This window comes from Penicillium cinerascens (assembly GCF_028974065.1).
Source record: "Penicillium cinerascens strain IBT 15544 chromosome Unknown contig_9_segment0_segment0, whole genome shotgun sequence".
Classification (NCBI taxonomy): Eukaryota; Fungi; Ascomycota; class Eurotiomycetes; order Eurotiales; family Aspergillaceae; genus Penicillium; species Penicillium cinerascens.
This window is the reverse complement of record NW_026695296.1, coordinates 2230866-2246117: the sequence shown is the minus strand read 5'-3', so window position 1 is coordinate 2246117 and position 15252 is coordinate 2230866. Positions and strand designations below refer to the sequence as shown.

General features: G+C 51.1%; 8 protein-coding genes across 8 annotated transcripts; 4 read left to right on the top strand and 4 right to left on the bottom strand.

The window, feature by feature from the left end:
- Positions 1-323: 323 nt before the first annotated feature.
- Positions 324-2183, top strand: N7498_007695 (S53 family peptidase; the record flags this gene model as incomplete). Its single annotated transcript, XM_058454757.1, has 2 exons — positions 324-432; positions 487-2183. The coding sequence occupies 2 exons, from the start codon at positions 324-326 to the stop codon at positions 2181-2183; spliced, it is 1806 nt and encodes a 601-aa protein (XP_058307006.1).
- Positions 2184-3236: 1053 nt separating this feature from the next.
- Positions 3237-4239, top strand: N7498_007694 (uncharacterized protein; the record flags this gene model as incomplete). Its single annotated transcript, XM_058454756.1, has 2 exons — positions 3237-3492; positions 3560-4239. The coding sequence occupies 2 exons, from the start codon at positions 3237-3239 to the stop codon at positions 4237-4239; spliced, it is 936 nt and encodes a 311-aa protein (XP_058307005.1).
- A 431-nt stretch (positions 4240-4670) lies between these two features.
- Positions 4671-6186, bottom strand: N7498_007693 (uncharacterized protein; the record flags this gene model as incomplete). Its single annotated transcript, XM_058454755.1, has 4 exons — positions 4671-4748; positions 4809-5179; positions 5239-6065; positions 6149-6186. The coding sequence occupies 4 exons, from the start codon at positions 6184-6186 to the stop codon at positions 4671-4673; spliced, it is 1314 nt and encodes a 437-aa protein (XP_058307004.1).
- Positions 6187-6936: 750 nt separating this feature from the next.
- N7498_007692 (putative MFS monosaccharide transporter) lies at positions 6937-8822 on the top strand (the record flags this gene model as incomplete). The annotated part of the gene is made up of 6 exons (XM_058454754.1): positions 6937-7062; positions 7122-7452; positions 7513-7712; positions 7791-8441; positions 8496-8585; positions 8670-8822. 6 exons carry the CDS (start codon positions 6937-6939, stop codon positions 8820-8822), a joined length of 1551 nt encoding a protein of 516 aa, XP_058307003.1.
- A 1075-nt stretch (positions 8823-9897) lies between these two features.
- Positions 9898-11762, top strand: N7498_007691 (uncharacterized protein; the record flags this gene model as incomplete). The annotated part of the gene is made up of 4 exons (XM_058454753.1): positions 9898-9973; positions 10047-10609; positions 10667-11320; positions 11679-11762. 4 exons carry the CDS (start codon positions 9898-9900, stop codon positions 11760-11762), a joined length of 1377 nt encoding a protein of 458 aa, XP_058307002.1.
- A 3-nt stretch (positions 11763-11765) lies between these two features.
- N7498_007690 (uncharacterized protein) lies at positions 11766-13923 on the bottom strand (the record flags this gene model as incomplete). Its single annotated transcript, XM_058454752.1, has 5 exons — positions 11766-12207; positions 12609-13404; positions 13460-13516; positions 13564-13862; positions 13919-13923. 5 exons carry the CDS (start codon positions 13921-13923, stop codon positions 11766-11768), a joined length of 1599 nt encoding a protein of 532 aa, XP_058307001.1.
- A 521-nt stretch (positions 13924-14444) lies between these two features.
- N7498_007689 (uncharacterized protein) lies at positions 14445-14675 on the bottom strand (the record flags this gene model as incomplete). The annotated part of the gene is made up of 1 exon (XM_058454751.1): positions 14445-14675. One exon carries the CDS (start codon positions 14673-14675, stop codon positions 14445-14447), a length of 231 nt encoding a protein of 76 aa, XP_058307000.1.
- Positions 14676-14702: 27 nt separating this feature from the next.
- Positions 14703-14930, bottom strand: N7498_007688 (uncharacterized protein; the record flags this gene model as incomplete). The annotated part of the gene is made up of 1 exon (XM_058454750.1): positions 14703-14930. One exon carries the CDS (start codon positions 14928-14930, stop codon positions 14703-14705), a length of 228 nt encoding a protein of 75 aa, XP_058306999.1.
- Between the last annotated feature and the right edge of the window lie 322 nt (positions 14931-15252).

The window sequence follows — 15252 nt, the reverse complement described above, 5'->3', positions numbered from 1 at the left end:
GCAGGACGGACTCCCGCAGGAGATTAGGGTCTCGATCCTACCCCCATTGGACCTGATCGAATGGAACCTCAGTCGATCCCGACGGACACCCGCCACGCTCCACCAGTGGAACCCAGGGCCAAGAAATGCCCAGGTGGTGACTTGTCCCGAGGTGCACCCCGGAGTCTTTCTTGCAACGCATTCCTGTGTCCATTCCCCGCCCCGATGCAACCATAAATAAATACACGGGCCGCCCCATTCCGCCCCAAGCCTATATATTACTTTGATCTCCGCCCGGGCTTTTTCATGCTCCGGCTGGGAGTCTTCTTTCGCTCTTTTTCACCATGATTCCTTCGTTTATGAACCGGGGCGCGCTGTCCCTCGTGGCTGTGTCGCTTCTTGCGTCTTCTGCTGCGGCGGAAGTATTCGAACGCTTGTCTGCTGTTCCTCAGGGTATGTTATTTCTCTTGTTTTCTGGGTAGACAGTAGCTGATCGGTTGATTGTAGGATGGCACTATTCCCGTACTCCCCGAGCAGACCAACCCATTAAGCTGCAGGTTGCCCTGGCGCAGGGTGACACAGCCGGTTTTGAAAACGCTCTTTTGGACATGTCCACCCCTGGACACGAAAACTACGGCAAACACTTCCGCACACACGATGAGATGAAACGAATGCTTCTGCCTGAAGCTGCATCCGTGGAGGCTGTCCGCGAGTGGCTGGAGGATGCTGGCATCACCGATATCCAGGAAGATGCCGACTGGATGACCTTCCACACGACAGTCGAGACGGCGAATGACCTGCTGGATGCCAACTTCCAGTACTATATCAATAGCGTGAAGCATGTGGAGAGACTGCGGACGCTGGAATACTCGATCCCGAACTCTCTTCTGTCCCACGTTAACCTGGTAACTCCGACTACTCGCTTCGGCCAGCTGCATGCCAACCGTCACCACGCGCATAGCAAGGCTGTTGCCGCAGATGAGGCCTTCACGAAAGCCGTCATGAAAGCCGAGCATGACTGCAACAGTGCCGTCACTCCCCAATGCCTAAAGGATATCTATTCCGTCGGTGATTACACGGCCGACCCCAACAACGGCAACAAGGTCGCCTTTGCCAGCTACCTGGAGCAGTATGCACGGTACGCGGACCTTGCCGAGTTCGAACAGAACATCGCCCCCTGGGCAGTGGGCGAGAACTTCTCCGTGATCGAATACAATGGAGGTCTCAACGACCAAAACTCGCCCAAGGACAGCAGCGAAGCCAACCTAGATGCCCAATACATCGTCGGCGTAAGCGCCCCGGTCCCCGTCACGGAATTCAGCACCGGCGGCCGCGCCCCTCTAGTCCCGGACCTGGACCAGCCTGATCCGAACAACAACAACAACGAACCATACCTCGCCTTCCTGCAAAACGTCGTCAAGATGTCTGACAATGACCTGCCCCAGGTAATCTCAACCTCTTACGGCGAAGACGAACAATCCGTGCCTGAGAAATACGCCCGCAGTGTCTGCAACCTGTATGCACAACTCGGCAGCCGCGGTGTCTCTATCCTGTTCTCTTCAGGCGACTCGGGTGTCGGCGCAGCCTGCGAAACGAACGACGGCACGAACAAAACTCATTTCCCTCCCCAGTTCCCCGCCGCTTGTCCGTGGGTTACTTCCGTCGGTGCTACAACCGGTAACGCTCCCGAGAGAGCAGTCTACTTCTCTTCCGGCGGGTTCTCGGATATTTGGGACCGCCCAGCGTACCAGAATGCTGCTGTTAGCTCTTACCTCCAGAAGCTGGGAAACAAACAAGCAGGCCTTTTCAACCCCAACGGCCGTGCATTCCCCGATGTCGCTGCGCAGGGTGAGAACTACGCTATCTATGAGAAGGGGGCTCTCACCAAGGTCGACGGTACATCTTGTGCATCGCCCACTTTTGCGGCTATCATCGCCTTGCTCAACGATGCCCGCATCCAAGCCAACCAGGCTCCTATGGGCTTCTTGAACCCCTGGTTGTATGGCGATGGATTGGCTGGTTTGAATGATATTATTCATGGTGGAAGCACGGGCTGTGATGGAAACTCCAGGTTCGGTGGTGCTGCGAATGGGGGTCCGGTTGTGCCGTATGCTAGTTGGAATGCTACGCAGGGCTGGGATCCGGTCACCGGGTTGGGCACGCCTAACTTTGCGACTATGAAGAAGATTGCTGTTGGTAATTAGGATCTGTTGGCCTTGTGATATGGTCGATTGGTCTCCATATATATTTGAGTGCTTTCTAATATATAACCATATTTTTGTGCATGGTTCGTTCTGGTTTTTGTGCAGCCGTAGATTGATTTGTTGGGTGATTTATTGTAGACATGATTGAGAATTTAAATGGAAAGAACTGTATTTATCGAACCAATCATGGAAAATTTCACCCCCAACCCCACAGGATCAACATCCATCCTTATTTAGCGTGGGCGCTTTGGTCCTTGATCATGGACTACAGGCAGCTCTTCTAGTGCCTCTCGCTTCTGGTATGGTCAAATGCAACGCTGAGCTTCTTATATTCTGTTACAGCCCCTGGCTCTAGGAGTGTGGTAAGGAGGCTCAGAATCTCCATATGAATACTACGATCAGGTTACCTAAGCCACCAATTCGGTTTTGAAGATCACCAGGGAGGGTAGCCTTGTTCAGAAGGACTCGAGGAACCTTTGTATCCACAAGAACGCTAATGGTGGGGCCTCGTGTTTACCGATTGGAGAATATCATCGGCTTGGCACTGCCACACGGGGCGGAGCTGAATGAACAGGGTCTTTTTTTGTCCTTGCTATAGGCTCCGCGTAACGCACGGACGTGCGAGGCTGATTTGGCAATCTCGGATTCGCAATTACCTCCGATGTTTTGTTTTGAGATGGTCCAAAATTGGCTGGAAAGCTGGGAAGCTGGTTAGGTCACTCCGGGTTTTTCTTCATGGCTTGATCTCCAGCTTGGAAGCTGACCTCCGAAGTGCGAATTATGAAGTCCTCCAGTTTTCCGCACAGTTTTCCGCAAGCGAAAAAACGGGAAGAATCCGGAGATCTCTACTTAATCAAGTTAAAAGCCGCTAAGGCCCCGTCGTACTCGCGTTCAAGCAATCATATAGGAGTACGGGACCAAGTCGCTGGCCCAAGTAGGATCCACTAATGGATTCGCTCGTTTCGAGCCTCTTTATCTTAGCTGGTTTCAATCAACCTCTTCGCACACTCCTCCTCCCACTGCCTACATCGGAAAGCAGCCATCACCATCACAATGTCACGGCGACCAACACTTGTCTCGACTCTTAGACAAAACGTGCTGCTTGTCTTGGTGCTTTGTTTACCTGCCAATGCCCTCTACGTCTTCAGATCCCCACCCGCTTACCTTGAGGGTCCTGAAAACCAAATCGACGACCCGACTTACCATACTGGATCTGTCTTGGACGTTGTGTGGAGTCAGTCGCAGGCAAACCCGGTCTCAATATATTTGTGGTCAACAGGCTCGGACCCTACATCACAAATTGTCTGTCGTAAGTTTATAAGCTCATTATGGAGTGTTCCTGTATTCGCGCTTTCTCGCTCATCTGGATCCCATAGAGCATCCCATAGAGCACACTACTGGCTCTGAATCGTGCAAATGGACCGTCGAAACTTCGCAAGACCTAACAATCTCCAACAAGTTCTTCCTTATGATGTACGTTAACGGCAAGGGACGCTATGTTGCCAGAACGCATCAGTTCGTAATCGAAAGAAATTCATCAAGCGCAACTGCGACAGCACAAAAGTCTTTACCGAGCGCTACAGATATATCACTCAGTACCAATACCGCTCTTTCCGTTTCCAGTCCCAGTCCCAGTTCCAGTCCTAGTTCCAGTCCCAGTTCCCCGGCTGCCACTTCAAGCTCGTCTGTTTCAAGCTCTGAACTCTCTACTGGCGCCAAAGCAGGCGTGGGGGTTGGAGTGGTGGTCGGAGTGGCGGTTATTGCTGGAGTTGCCTTCATCTTCATCCGCAGGCGACGTCGCCAACCCAAATTTTCCGAGGAAGCAACCCAACCTACCGATAGACCAGTTGAATCCGGACGTCATGGGATATATGAGGCACCGGGCTCAATACCAGAAATGACGGCCGAGCTTGACAATGAGGGTGGAGCGAAGTTCGCGGGAATCGAACCCAATGTTGTGAAAGACAAGAATGAGGGAGGGCCACAGGAGCTTTATGCACCCGTCGAAAGAGAAGCCCACGTGGAACTACCGGCAGACCAAGAGAGACGAACCTGATGCGTGATTGAGCCGCGAAAGGGATAGGTAATCTCTTTCGACTGGCTATCTTGCATAATACCCATGTACATAGCGCGAAATAATACCCCATTTGCATTTTAACCGGCATAGTTCAGACGAAATACTTGGGAAGACTTAGTGAATATATTTAACTAAGAGGTAACCAAGATATTTGTACTATCTAGAATGTCAGAATCTTTGTCTTTAATAGGTATTACTAAGTTTTGGCTTTCCGATAAGGTGTTGCGACCTCGACTTGACAGTAACTTACTGTCAGTAAATTACCGGATTGGTGACTAAAGAAAAAAGCTTGAACCATGGATGTTTGCTTCCATTCCATTGAGAGCAGCTATTATCGTAACCTAATCAATGACAGATCGGAGGTACGAAGTCTCCATCATCGCCAATAAGTGAGCTCGTCCTACAGTATGCTATGTGTTGCACTGAGAAGGGAGAAGAATCATCTCTGTTGTGCATTTCACATCCTCCTCAGGGAAATCTCCCCAAAACTGTCGTCGATATCAGTGTCAGGGTATCCTGTTGGGAGGGGGAGGTAATGTTCAACTCACCTGAGCAACATGCTGTCGGATGCGATGCATGTTCTTGCCTGGCTGGATTTGGCCCACCAGCCCTGGACGGTCCGACTCGGTCCTCCTGGGCACAATCATAGGTCGTCCAACGAAGCACTCGAGTGTCAGTAGTGCAAAGCCGAGTGCTTCTTTTGCGCCGACGGGGATCCCAATCTCGGAGATGGGGACGATGCGAGTATTGGGCAAGCGCTGTTTCAGGTAGTTGATGATGTTGGGGTTATACGATCCACCGCCGCCCATGTAGATCTCGTCTACGCCCCCCGGTGGACCCCAGCGCTCGTAGGCATCGGCCAGGGACTTGGCTGTGATGCGAGTTATAGTAGCAACGCAGTCCTCTGGCGTTGCTCCGCCTGCAACGCCACATTTTGTCAGCCGTAAACCCTATCTCGATTAGAGTAGTTAGACTTACGGGCCAGCATCTCATCGCAGATATCTTCCGCCATTCGATCACCAAACGTCTCTCGGCCAGTAGTCTTGGGTATATCATGCACGAAATACGGCCCTTGGAGCACTTTGTCTACAACAGACTGGTCAACCCTGCCCTTCTGGCCCATGGCACCATCCTTGTCATATTCCTGTTGACCGCCGGTGAAGTACCGCACGGCCGCGTCGATAAATACGTTGCCCGGTCCTGTATCGAAGTCGTAACATTCTTCAACAGCGCCTCGGGGTAAGATCGAAAAGTTTGCGATGCCGCCAATGTTCTGCACGGCGCGGTTGAGAGTCGGGTGGCTTAGTAGGAGGGAATCGAGAGCCGCGAATAGCGGGCAGCCTTGCCGGCCGAGAGCCATGTCTGACACCCGAAAGTTACCAAGCGAGGTGACGCCAGTGCTAGCGGCTATGATGGCAATCTCAGCCATGTCGAGATGTGCCCGGCTTTGGTTGCCCTCAAAGAGCTCCGGCAGCGGTAGGTGCCAGATAGTCTGGCCCTGGCCACCGATCAGGTCGACGTCCGTTGCCACGCTAAAATCGTTCTTCTCCGCAAACCAATGGACGGCGTCGGTAATGACCTCACCCAGCTGGATGTTGACGATGGCCAATTCCTCGGGCGTCGTGGTGTTCTCCTTAATAAGCCTCATGACTCTTGCCTTGAGTTTTTTAGGCATCGGATACTCTCCATAGTGCAGGAGCTGCATCTTTAATGGCGCCGTCGGGCTATCCTGGGTGAAGTGGACGTGAACGAGGTCGACCCCGTCCATGGACGTTCCTGCATTGTGGCCGACGACCTTAAGAGAACTGTTCGAAGTTCAGCCACATGAAAACCAGTCTTAAGGACAAAGCGTCTTTGAGAGGCTTGTGATGCAGGTATTAACACTTACAGTGGGCCGCCGCAGGAGTGGTTCAAAGCGGAAGGCATCGTGTAGTCCAGAGTTGAGGGAATTCGCAACTTGAGACACGAAACTTGGAGCAAAAGATTTTTCTGCGGACGAGCAACAGGCAAATCCATGTGCTTTACATGATTTATATATCTTATCGGGATTTCTCCCGACAAAACTCTGCTCCACTTCGCCCTCAACAGCGGCACATCGGACTCGGTTCCCTTCCGGAGACAGAGTCATTCCTACTGCCATTTTCGCACTTACTGTTTCAATCTTATTGGATCTTTTGGTTATTGGAATCTTCGGAACTTCCCAGAGCCAACGTGGATGTGCGGAGACATACCCGAACCGCGGGGGGTCAGGTGTGGATCACCAACTACGAGGATCGTCTCCGGAAGGCAGTTGGCTCCGATGCATAGGGTACGTGCCTTGCATCGGGATTTGCTTCCCCACACCAATGACGGTGATCTACTCTCGGCGATGACTGCCTTCCGCAAAATCCAACCCTCTTGAGCAATTTCTCTGCAAATCCTTTCCACCCCCACATTCTTGGCCTTGTGAAAGGCTATCGGAGCTGGATACCTTCCTGATAAATGTAGTCTTAAATCCCCGACCTTGGCTTGCGGTTTACGATGCCTCATCAAATCCTATTCTGCAAAACTTATAAATTCACGTTCGAATCAGGACGCTCAGGCTGCTGCTATGGGAGATGCATTAAGTCCGAGTCCATCTAATTTACATCTAACCAAAATAATATCCAGACCACTTTCGCTTTCAATTTCGCAACGATGGCCATCTTCCCATTAACGAAATACACAACCCACATGGGCGCATCGGGTCTGAAGCTCAACATCCTCGTTGCCGGCGTTGCGACATGTGCATTTTGGCTTTTCGGCTACGACATGAGCATCATGGTATGCTGCCTCTTGTTTAGCTTTCTCACATAATATGCGCAGTCTAAAAACAAATACAGGGCGGCCTCATTACCGAGAAGTCTTTCATAGCTGTCTTCCCCGAGATGAACAACGCAAATGTCCAGGGCATCGTGATCGCCTCTTTTGAACTCGGTGCTCTTTTCGGTGCCCTCGCCTGCTTGGACCTCGGCGACCGCCTCGGTCGTCGTCTGACTGTCTGGTTTGGCATGCTTTTTATGCTGGTTGGCGGCACGCTACAGACCAGTGCCTGGGCTATATCTCAGCTGGTATTGGGTCGCGTTATCAGCGGCATCGGCCTCGGCTTACAGGTCGCCACGGTACCATCATGGCAGTCCGAGTGTGCGAAGGCGCATAGTCGCGGGCGTTGGGGTGAGCAGTAATCCTCCACACTTTTTCATATTCGAGAACTAGATGACTGACTTGATCTAGTCATGATTGAGGGTGGTTTACAGACATTCGGCGTTGCTTGTGGTCAGCTTGTTGGTTACGGCTTCTTCTTTGTAAAGGGCCAAGCGCAATGGCGTACACCAGTGGGCATCCAGCTCATCCCGGCCTTTATCGTCTTCATATTTATCAATTTTCTTCCTGAGTCTCCCCGTTGGCTGATTAAACACGGCATGATTCAAGAGGTGTGTTTCGTTTTTTGATTGTCGTACCCTCGCCTTTCTGGTCGGTGAAATCGCCTTGCTGACAGTACGTGTTTGTAGGGCACATACAACCTGTCGAAGCTTCGCGGCCTGCCTGATACCCACCCAGATCTAGTGTTTGAGCGCGAGGCAATCATCGCCTCATTCGAAGCACAGATTGAACTCGCTCCGTTCTCATACAGGGAAATGCTGGACATGGGAAAGACCAAGACGTTCCATCGTGTTGCCATTGGAGTCTTCATGCAAGCGGCACAGCAATTATCTGGAATTAACTTGGTCTCGACGTACGCCAACAAAATTCTTCAAGAGTCGTTCGGTCTCGACGCCAGCACATCACACCTCATCGCTGCCATGGGCGGTTTGGAGTATGCCCTATGCTCGCTTCTATCGGTATTGCTCATTGAAGGCCTCGGGCGTCGTCGGGCTTTCCTGTCGACTACGATTGGCATGTCCTGCTGTTTTGCCGTCATCGCTGGGCTTCGAAGCACCGATTCGCGCACCTGCCGACTAACCGCTGCTGGATTCCTGTTTCTCTTCAATACCTTCTTCGGTCTCGCCTGGGTTGGAGGACCGTTTTTGTACAGCGCCGAGATTGCACCCCTGCGATGCCGCGCGCAGGCTAATGCTATGGCAAGCGCTGCCAACTGGTTGTTCTGTTTTGTGGTGGTCATGATCATCCCACCCGCTTTCCAGAATATCGGCTGGAAGACGGCAAGTCCGATTCTTTGTGCATTGTGATCCGTGGTCAAACTAACGTGTGTCTAGTACATCATTTTTGCCATCCTGAATGCCTGCTTCGTACCCATCATCTACTTTTTCCTGGTTGAAACCAGAAAGAGAAGTCTCGAGGAGATTGTGAGTACAATTGAAGGCCAAGGGGCGAAAATTGTCCTTGGCATTCCATGAAGAAACCCAGTAGGCTAATATTTTGACTTCCAGGATGTCATCTTCGCTGCGGGTGGTGACCCGGTCAAAAAAGAAAAGACGATGCCATACAATATACCAATTGACGAGGCTCGGAGGATCCTTGGGCTTTCTGAGGATACCAGTATCACTGAAGTACTAGAGGACGATGCAAAGATGGCAGATTAAGAGCAATTTTCCCATGTTGAAGGCAATGAGGAGTGGCTACCTCTTAACACGGGTTTTCAGTTTGCAAGATGGTTTCAGGAAAAGCAGTCATAAGAAAAGAAAAAGAAATACAAGGACCAAATAAACGGAGACCATTTATACCGAAATCACTCCAATGGACAGAAGCAGCTGTATACAGTCAAGGATTGAGATGGTCGAAAGGAACGGCCGCAGCTCCAGGCAGTAGTGATCATTTTCCGTGGATCGGTTACATCTCAAAAACACGACTAAAACGAACAAAAGAGAATAGACAGAGCAAATTCTGTCAAGCAAAAAAAGAGAGAAAAGAGAGTGGATTCATAAACAAAGTTGATAATGACGATGCTAAATGCAAGGTGTTTAAATATTTATCCGAATGGTAGAAAGGCATGCTCACCTAGGCATCACGCAAATAGCCTAGTATACACATACACATTCCAGTCGAATCAAGAGATTCCCACTACTCTACGTACAGAAGAGGAGCATTTATTTATATTTCGTGTTGAATGCAAAATTGGCAAGGTGCGGTGATTTGTAAGCTCTGTCGCTGTTCTCGATCCATTTGAATCTAAATCCAAGTTAGGTATAGCCGGCGGGGAGGCGGCGGGGTTGGGAGCCGGCGGGAACTCTAGACTTCTCATGCCTTCGGACTAACGCAACCTTTTTTCTTTCTCACGGACCAGGTTACCAAAACTGGTCCGCGCATGCTGTTCGATACTATCTTCCAAGAAAACATGCAGTATTTTGAGGCAACGACTGGTTTGATTAATTCTCATAATAATATATGACACACTCAAATACGCAGAAATACGCCATCAGCTCTCGGCAATGCCACCCTTTCGGGAAGTATTATCAAAACACGTGCGAGGGCCTGGCTCGAGATCAAAGCTAGGTAGGCATTGAAGCATGAGATACCATTATCTTTCATAACCGGGACGCTGACGTTTGATGTCAAGCCTGCGAGCAATGTCGCAAAAGCCACGTCAAGTGTGATCAATCGCGGCCTTGTGCTTTATGCAAGCGACGACGCATTGAGTGTTCTCTTCTTCAAGGGGTTATGTTTACCGCGCTGGAGTTCAAAGCACCCGGCCTGTTAGAGGACTTTGTCTCCTCAAAGACAGTAAAAGGTCCAGGTTAGCAATACTCACCCGACGGTGGCTCTCAACGCGAGAAACAACTATCGGTCTAACGCCTTTTGAGTACCAGCGACCTTTGTGGATGAAACACAAGAGGTCTCCGGTCTATACCAGGTCGTAAGAGCGAGCGACGAGAGCGACGAGGCCTCGAGCGTCTCATTAGACCAGCATCCATCACCACGGGTTGCACTATCCGGCCATGCTGCTCCCATCACGGATCCCACTGACGCCTTTTTCCTCTGGCGATACGTCGACTTCATCGGCCCGCGCTTCGACATGTTCGACGATGCACCGCGATATTTCTCGACAGTCGTGCCGCAGCTCGCTCTAAACGACAAGCTTGTCCTGTTAGCCTGTGTCGCGGTTGCAGCCCGCCAGTACTCCCTCGTCAATGACCAACAGCAACTTAGTCATGAGCAGGCTTTAAAATACTACAACGCGGCTATCCATCTGCTATCCAAGCGGCTCCAAGATAGCGGGCCAGACCCTGCGGTATTTGCAAGTTGTTTACTTGTAGCTCACTGCGAGATGGTCGAGAGCAAGGCCACGGATTGGGGCCTGCACCTCAAGGGGACGGGAGATCTTCTCAAGATGCATGGTTGGCATGGGGCGAGTGGCGGGTTGGCACAGGCTGTACGTCCCGTTCATCATGCTGTGATTATGTTCGCTAATTTGAATCTTCATCTACAGTCATTCTGGATCTACTGCAGGATGATTATCCTTGCCTCTCTCTCTGCCGGCAAGCCAGTAGCATTAGAACCTAAAGAATGGATCCCTGGGGGTGTATTCCCTGATCCTGCCACATGGACACTCGAATCATGGCAAAAAATGGTCGTTTTTCTTCTCGGGATGGTTCACGATCTCTGGAGTCGCACTCCTGATGGCATCGACGAACTCTCTGTGCGACTTCACGCTGCCAGATGGAAGGAGCTTGAAGCTGAGCTAGTGCGCCATCAGAGCCAAGCGCCAGCCGTGTGCTCACCACTCAGTATTCTACCTCCGAATGGAGAGGATAATCCCTTCCAGGCCGTGCGTTACTTGAATGGTCCCGTGTCCGCCGCGTGGCAGATGCTGCATACTGCATTTCTCATTCTCACCATTTGCACGCCTTGCTCGCAAACGAGTCGCCTCTCAGTGCTCTCCAGCCCTGACCTGACTTGCCAAGCACAGATGTACGCACGCCAGATTGTCGGCAACTCGCTGGCAAACCAATGCTCCATCGCATGGGCGAATGCCGTCCAACTCCTTACACTTGCAGGTCAGTGTCTCGTGGTAGAGCCGGAGCGGAATGCGTGCGTCCGTATTCTGCGAGAGATTCAGCAACAAACGGGCTGGGACACGCGGGTAAGCGTCGATAGACTTGGCGCAGCGTGGGAGAATAGTTGGAAATATAAGTCCGGGGGGAGGCACTCGGCGGTCAGGCAAGTAGATGCTGGGAAGCTGTTGTATCATGTTTGGCTTGGTGATGAGAGAAGTCCGAATTAAATGATTTGGGCTCAGATGTGGTGCTTGACTTGAAATATATATTTGTCCAGTGATCAAAAATCTCGAACTTACCGCGCACTACTTTCCTCCGAGCCCTCCCAGTTCCACTGTTCGGAATTTAGTCTCATCATTTGTCAACCATCATAGAATACAGCGAGTAAGAAATTCAATTGCGGTGATATTCGATTCATGACTATCAACAACTAATATTTCCTAGCAGAAAATCTACAGGGGTGGTTTAAGATCTGACATATTCCGGCAACCCGTTTCCACGGTCTTCACGATCGAGCAGCTTGACTAGCATCTAATCGAAGACACGAACTCCAACAATATCAGGAGCATAAGTCTGGCTCACATCTGTGGAGTCATAATTGCCAAGGACGACGACGTTGTTACCATTCTTCCACCCACCTACAAGCAATCCCAGAGTTGCAGTATCCCACCAGCCGAGTCCAGGTCCGAAGAGCTCACTATGACGACCTGAAAGAGGAACCTCCAGGCGAACAGGTTCTCTGTCGTTGAGGGATATGGTCAGATTTCTGGAGTTGGAGCCCCATCCCCATGAAGTCGAGAATGCAATGTCGTTGTTGATATAGTCAATTTCCAGGTATTTGGACTTCGCGTTTGAGGCATCAAGACATGGTACGCTGGCTGGGATAGCAATCGTTGGAGGTTGCTTGCGTTCAAGTAGCCGATCTTCGAGCCAACGGGCTTGCAGAACCCGTCGCCACACTTCGTCAGGGACGCTGATCCCGAGAGGGAGAATTCGGGGGCGGCGTAATATGTCCCCATGGGAGAGTGGATTTGGATTGATTTGATTTGATTGGAATGGAGGAGGTGAACAGGATTTCGTTTGCGGATCCTGCGATCAAAGATACGCTTGATTGTACGGTTTGGCGTGAAGCGGGTACTTGAATCGTCCGAGCTGTTTGGCTGGTGGAAGGTTGAAGCGTAATTTCGGTAGCCGATGCTGAAGTGTGGGAGAAGACAATAGAAACAGTGTAGTTGGCACTCGTCGTATTGGCGTAGATTTGCTTGAATGACAGCTTGTTCCTGTGGCAGACGATTGAGCGAGGGAATGAGAAGAGACTCCACAAGGTAGGTAAGAGAGACAAGTGGGGGAAAGTACGTGACGAAAAAAACATACCCGTTCTTCGTTGCGAAGAGATCAGCCGAGTACACTCCAGCTTGGATCGTACTGCTTAGCTCCAGAAGCATGACTCCATGAGCAGAAACAGTCGACGTATAACCCGTCCGAACATTCTCAGCAACCTTACCAGCCCACACATCCTTAACCATACCCGCAAACTGAACCCCAACAACGGGCAAGTCCAACGTCAATTTCCTGTCCTCGTCATCCCAATTAATCAAAGCCGCAACCATCCTCCCGTTCTCCAGCGGTCCACTCCAAACCTCATACCCCTCTTCCGACCACCTGCGCCTCAAGTTCGCACTAACACCAAGCGCATCCTGATTGAACCCAATAACATCCTTATTCCTCAAAACCCCAAGTGAAGCCTCACTAATACTGGTGAACTCATCCTTCAACGCACCTCCAATAGTGAGTGGACTCTTCAAAATAGCCCACATACTAAAATGCGTCTGCTCCTCCACGGTGGTCAAAGCATTCGTACCAATCTCCAACATGTCAAGATCAGGCCATTGGCTCGGTCCTGCAAAGGCAGTATTCGGTACAGCCTGGTTCAGTGTCCTGAAGATCGCTCGCCAGGCGGGGATGATATCATTCCCGATACGCCATGTCTGTCCGAGAGATGGGGCCCAGCGGGCGGGGAAATCGACGCCCCATTCGCAGATTTGGAAGAGGACTGCTCTGTGTTGACCCAATGCATTGGTCATATTGGCGTAGCGGAAGCGGGGGGATGTACTCGGGGTATAATCGGCGTCCGGATACCCGGCCGCTGCATTGGAGAAGCAGTTATCGTCTAAAAATGTCAATTAATTAATACCGATCTGAAAATGCAAGAATGCGGACGGTACATTTGAGAGCATCAATATTCCACTCGGCAAAAGTGGTCGCATCGTGCTCCTCGTGGTCTGTTTCGATTAGCACGCGTCGCCAAGCACAGATCTGTGTAACATACAGAGACTTCCCGCCTGTTCGATATTAACTTGGCATGTACGAATGCCCGCGTCTTCGTAGACTCCGAACAGCAGACCCAGGTCATGGATGTACTCGCCCAGAGCGGGGAACCCGGACGGGAAGAGTGTTTCGTTCCACGTTAGCGAGCCATCGGGCAGTCTATCGGCGACTGTCCAGCCGCAGTCGGTTGTGACATAGCGGTATCCCAGATCCGCGAGGCCCAGGTCGACGAGGGCTTTCGCGTTGGAGTGGACAATTGATTCGTTGGGGCTGCACGAGTAATAGTTGTATGTATTCCAGCTGCAAGGATTTCCAAGGTTAGTACATTTCTGTTTCAGGGAAATGAGATCAAATACCCCATCGGCGGCGTCTTTGTAACTCCATTGTCGAGTCTGGATCGCAGACTACCGGCATGAGCCAACGGCAGAGCCTGAAGAAGAAACCAAGCAAAAAACATCTCTGATCGTGCAACCTATCCGTATGGAAGGCTACACTGAGATTTATATCCCGCCCGCCTCACCAGGCCCGACCCGGCGGGGTTGAACATGCAAGCAAAAACGTACAACGGAAAATTACCTGTTCGGGGATCGCGTCGTCACTAAAGAAATTGTCCGAAGAATGCAGGGAGGACTTAATTCGCCAGTGGTGGTGTCTATGATTCACAGGGAGAAAGCACGGTCGAGACGAAAATGTAGGTTGAAAATTAAGATGTATATTGCTAGTGATACCTGTACATGAAAAAGAAAAGAAACAGCTCGAAGCAAAGGCCATGAACTGATTAAAGGATCTGCCAGACAGCAAAGGTAAAAATAAAGTAGATCAATATGCCCCGCATTGGCATTCCACCAATCATAGAGTTTGTTAAGGTTTCAAGGCTGCCGTTTAAGCAAAGACACCCATCAGCGCAGAGCAGAACAGCATCGCAATCACACCCACCCCACCCATCGAAAGAGGCGCATTCGGGACAGCCGCATTATGAGTCGAAGTTGAAGTCTTCCCGCTGGAGGTCGAAGTGCTCGTGCCAGTGGACTTGGTAGTTGTAACGGCAGCAGTAGCAGTAGCATTCTGCTTGCCCTCACAGAAAACATCCCGATAGTTATTGGACTTGCTCATGAGGCAGTCGGAAAGCTCCTGGACGGTCTACTCTTGGGCGAGGCAGTAGATGCCGCAGTCGTTATCGTATTTAACGGGGCTGTCGCCTTTGCAGCAGGTGTCGAAGACGGAGGACATGTTGCCGCTCACTTTTGCGCCACAGGCTGCGTCGATTACCGGGATTTGGTAAACGGTTGAGCCACACACGGTAGCGGTAGCGGTCGCCGCGGCAGTGGCAGTGTCCGTGGCGGTGGTGGTGGTGGAGGATATGTCCATTTTGAGGGGTGAGGTTTGAAGTGGGTGATAGATGTGAGATGAGGAAGTTGGGGAGAGTGAAGGAAGAAAGTGAGTCGGGAAGTGAACTAATTTATGTGATGGTTCAGAGTAAGACAGGACGACGACGGAGCGTTGTGACTGGTCTCAGTCCGAGACCCGAAACCAGTTATGGGGGCGCTTGTGGGGATCGGGCCCACTGCGCCTTGTGTGACTATTTCTGGAATGATCCATCATATTGTGTGACGGATCGCATACACACCGACTGATGCTGCAGAATACCACCAAGAAGAGTTACGAGCCACATGGGGAGGAATGAAGATCA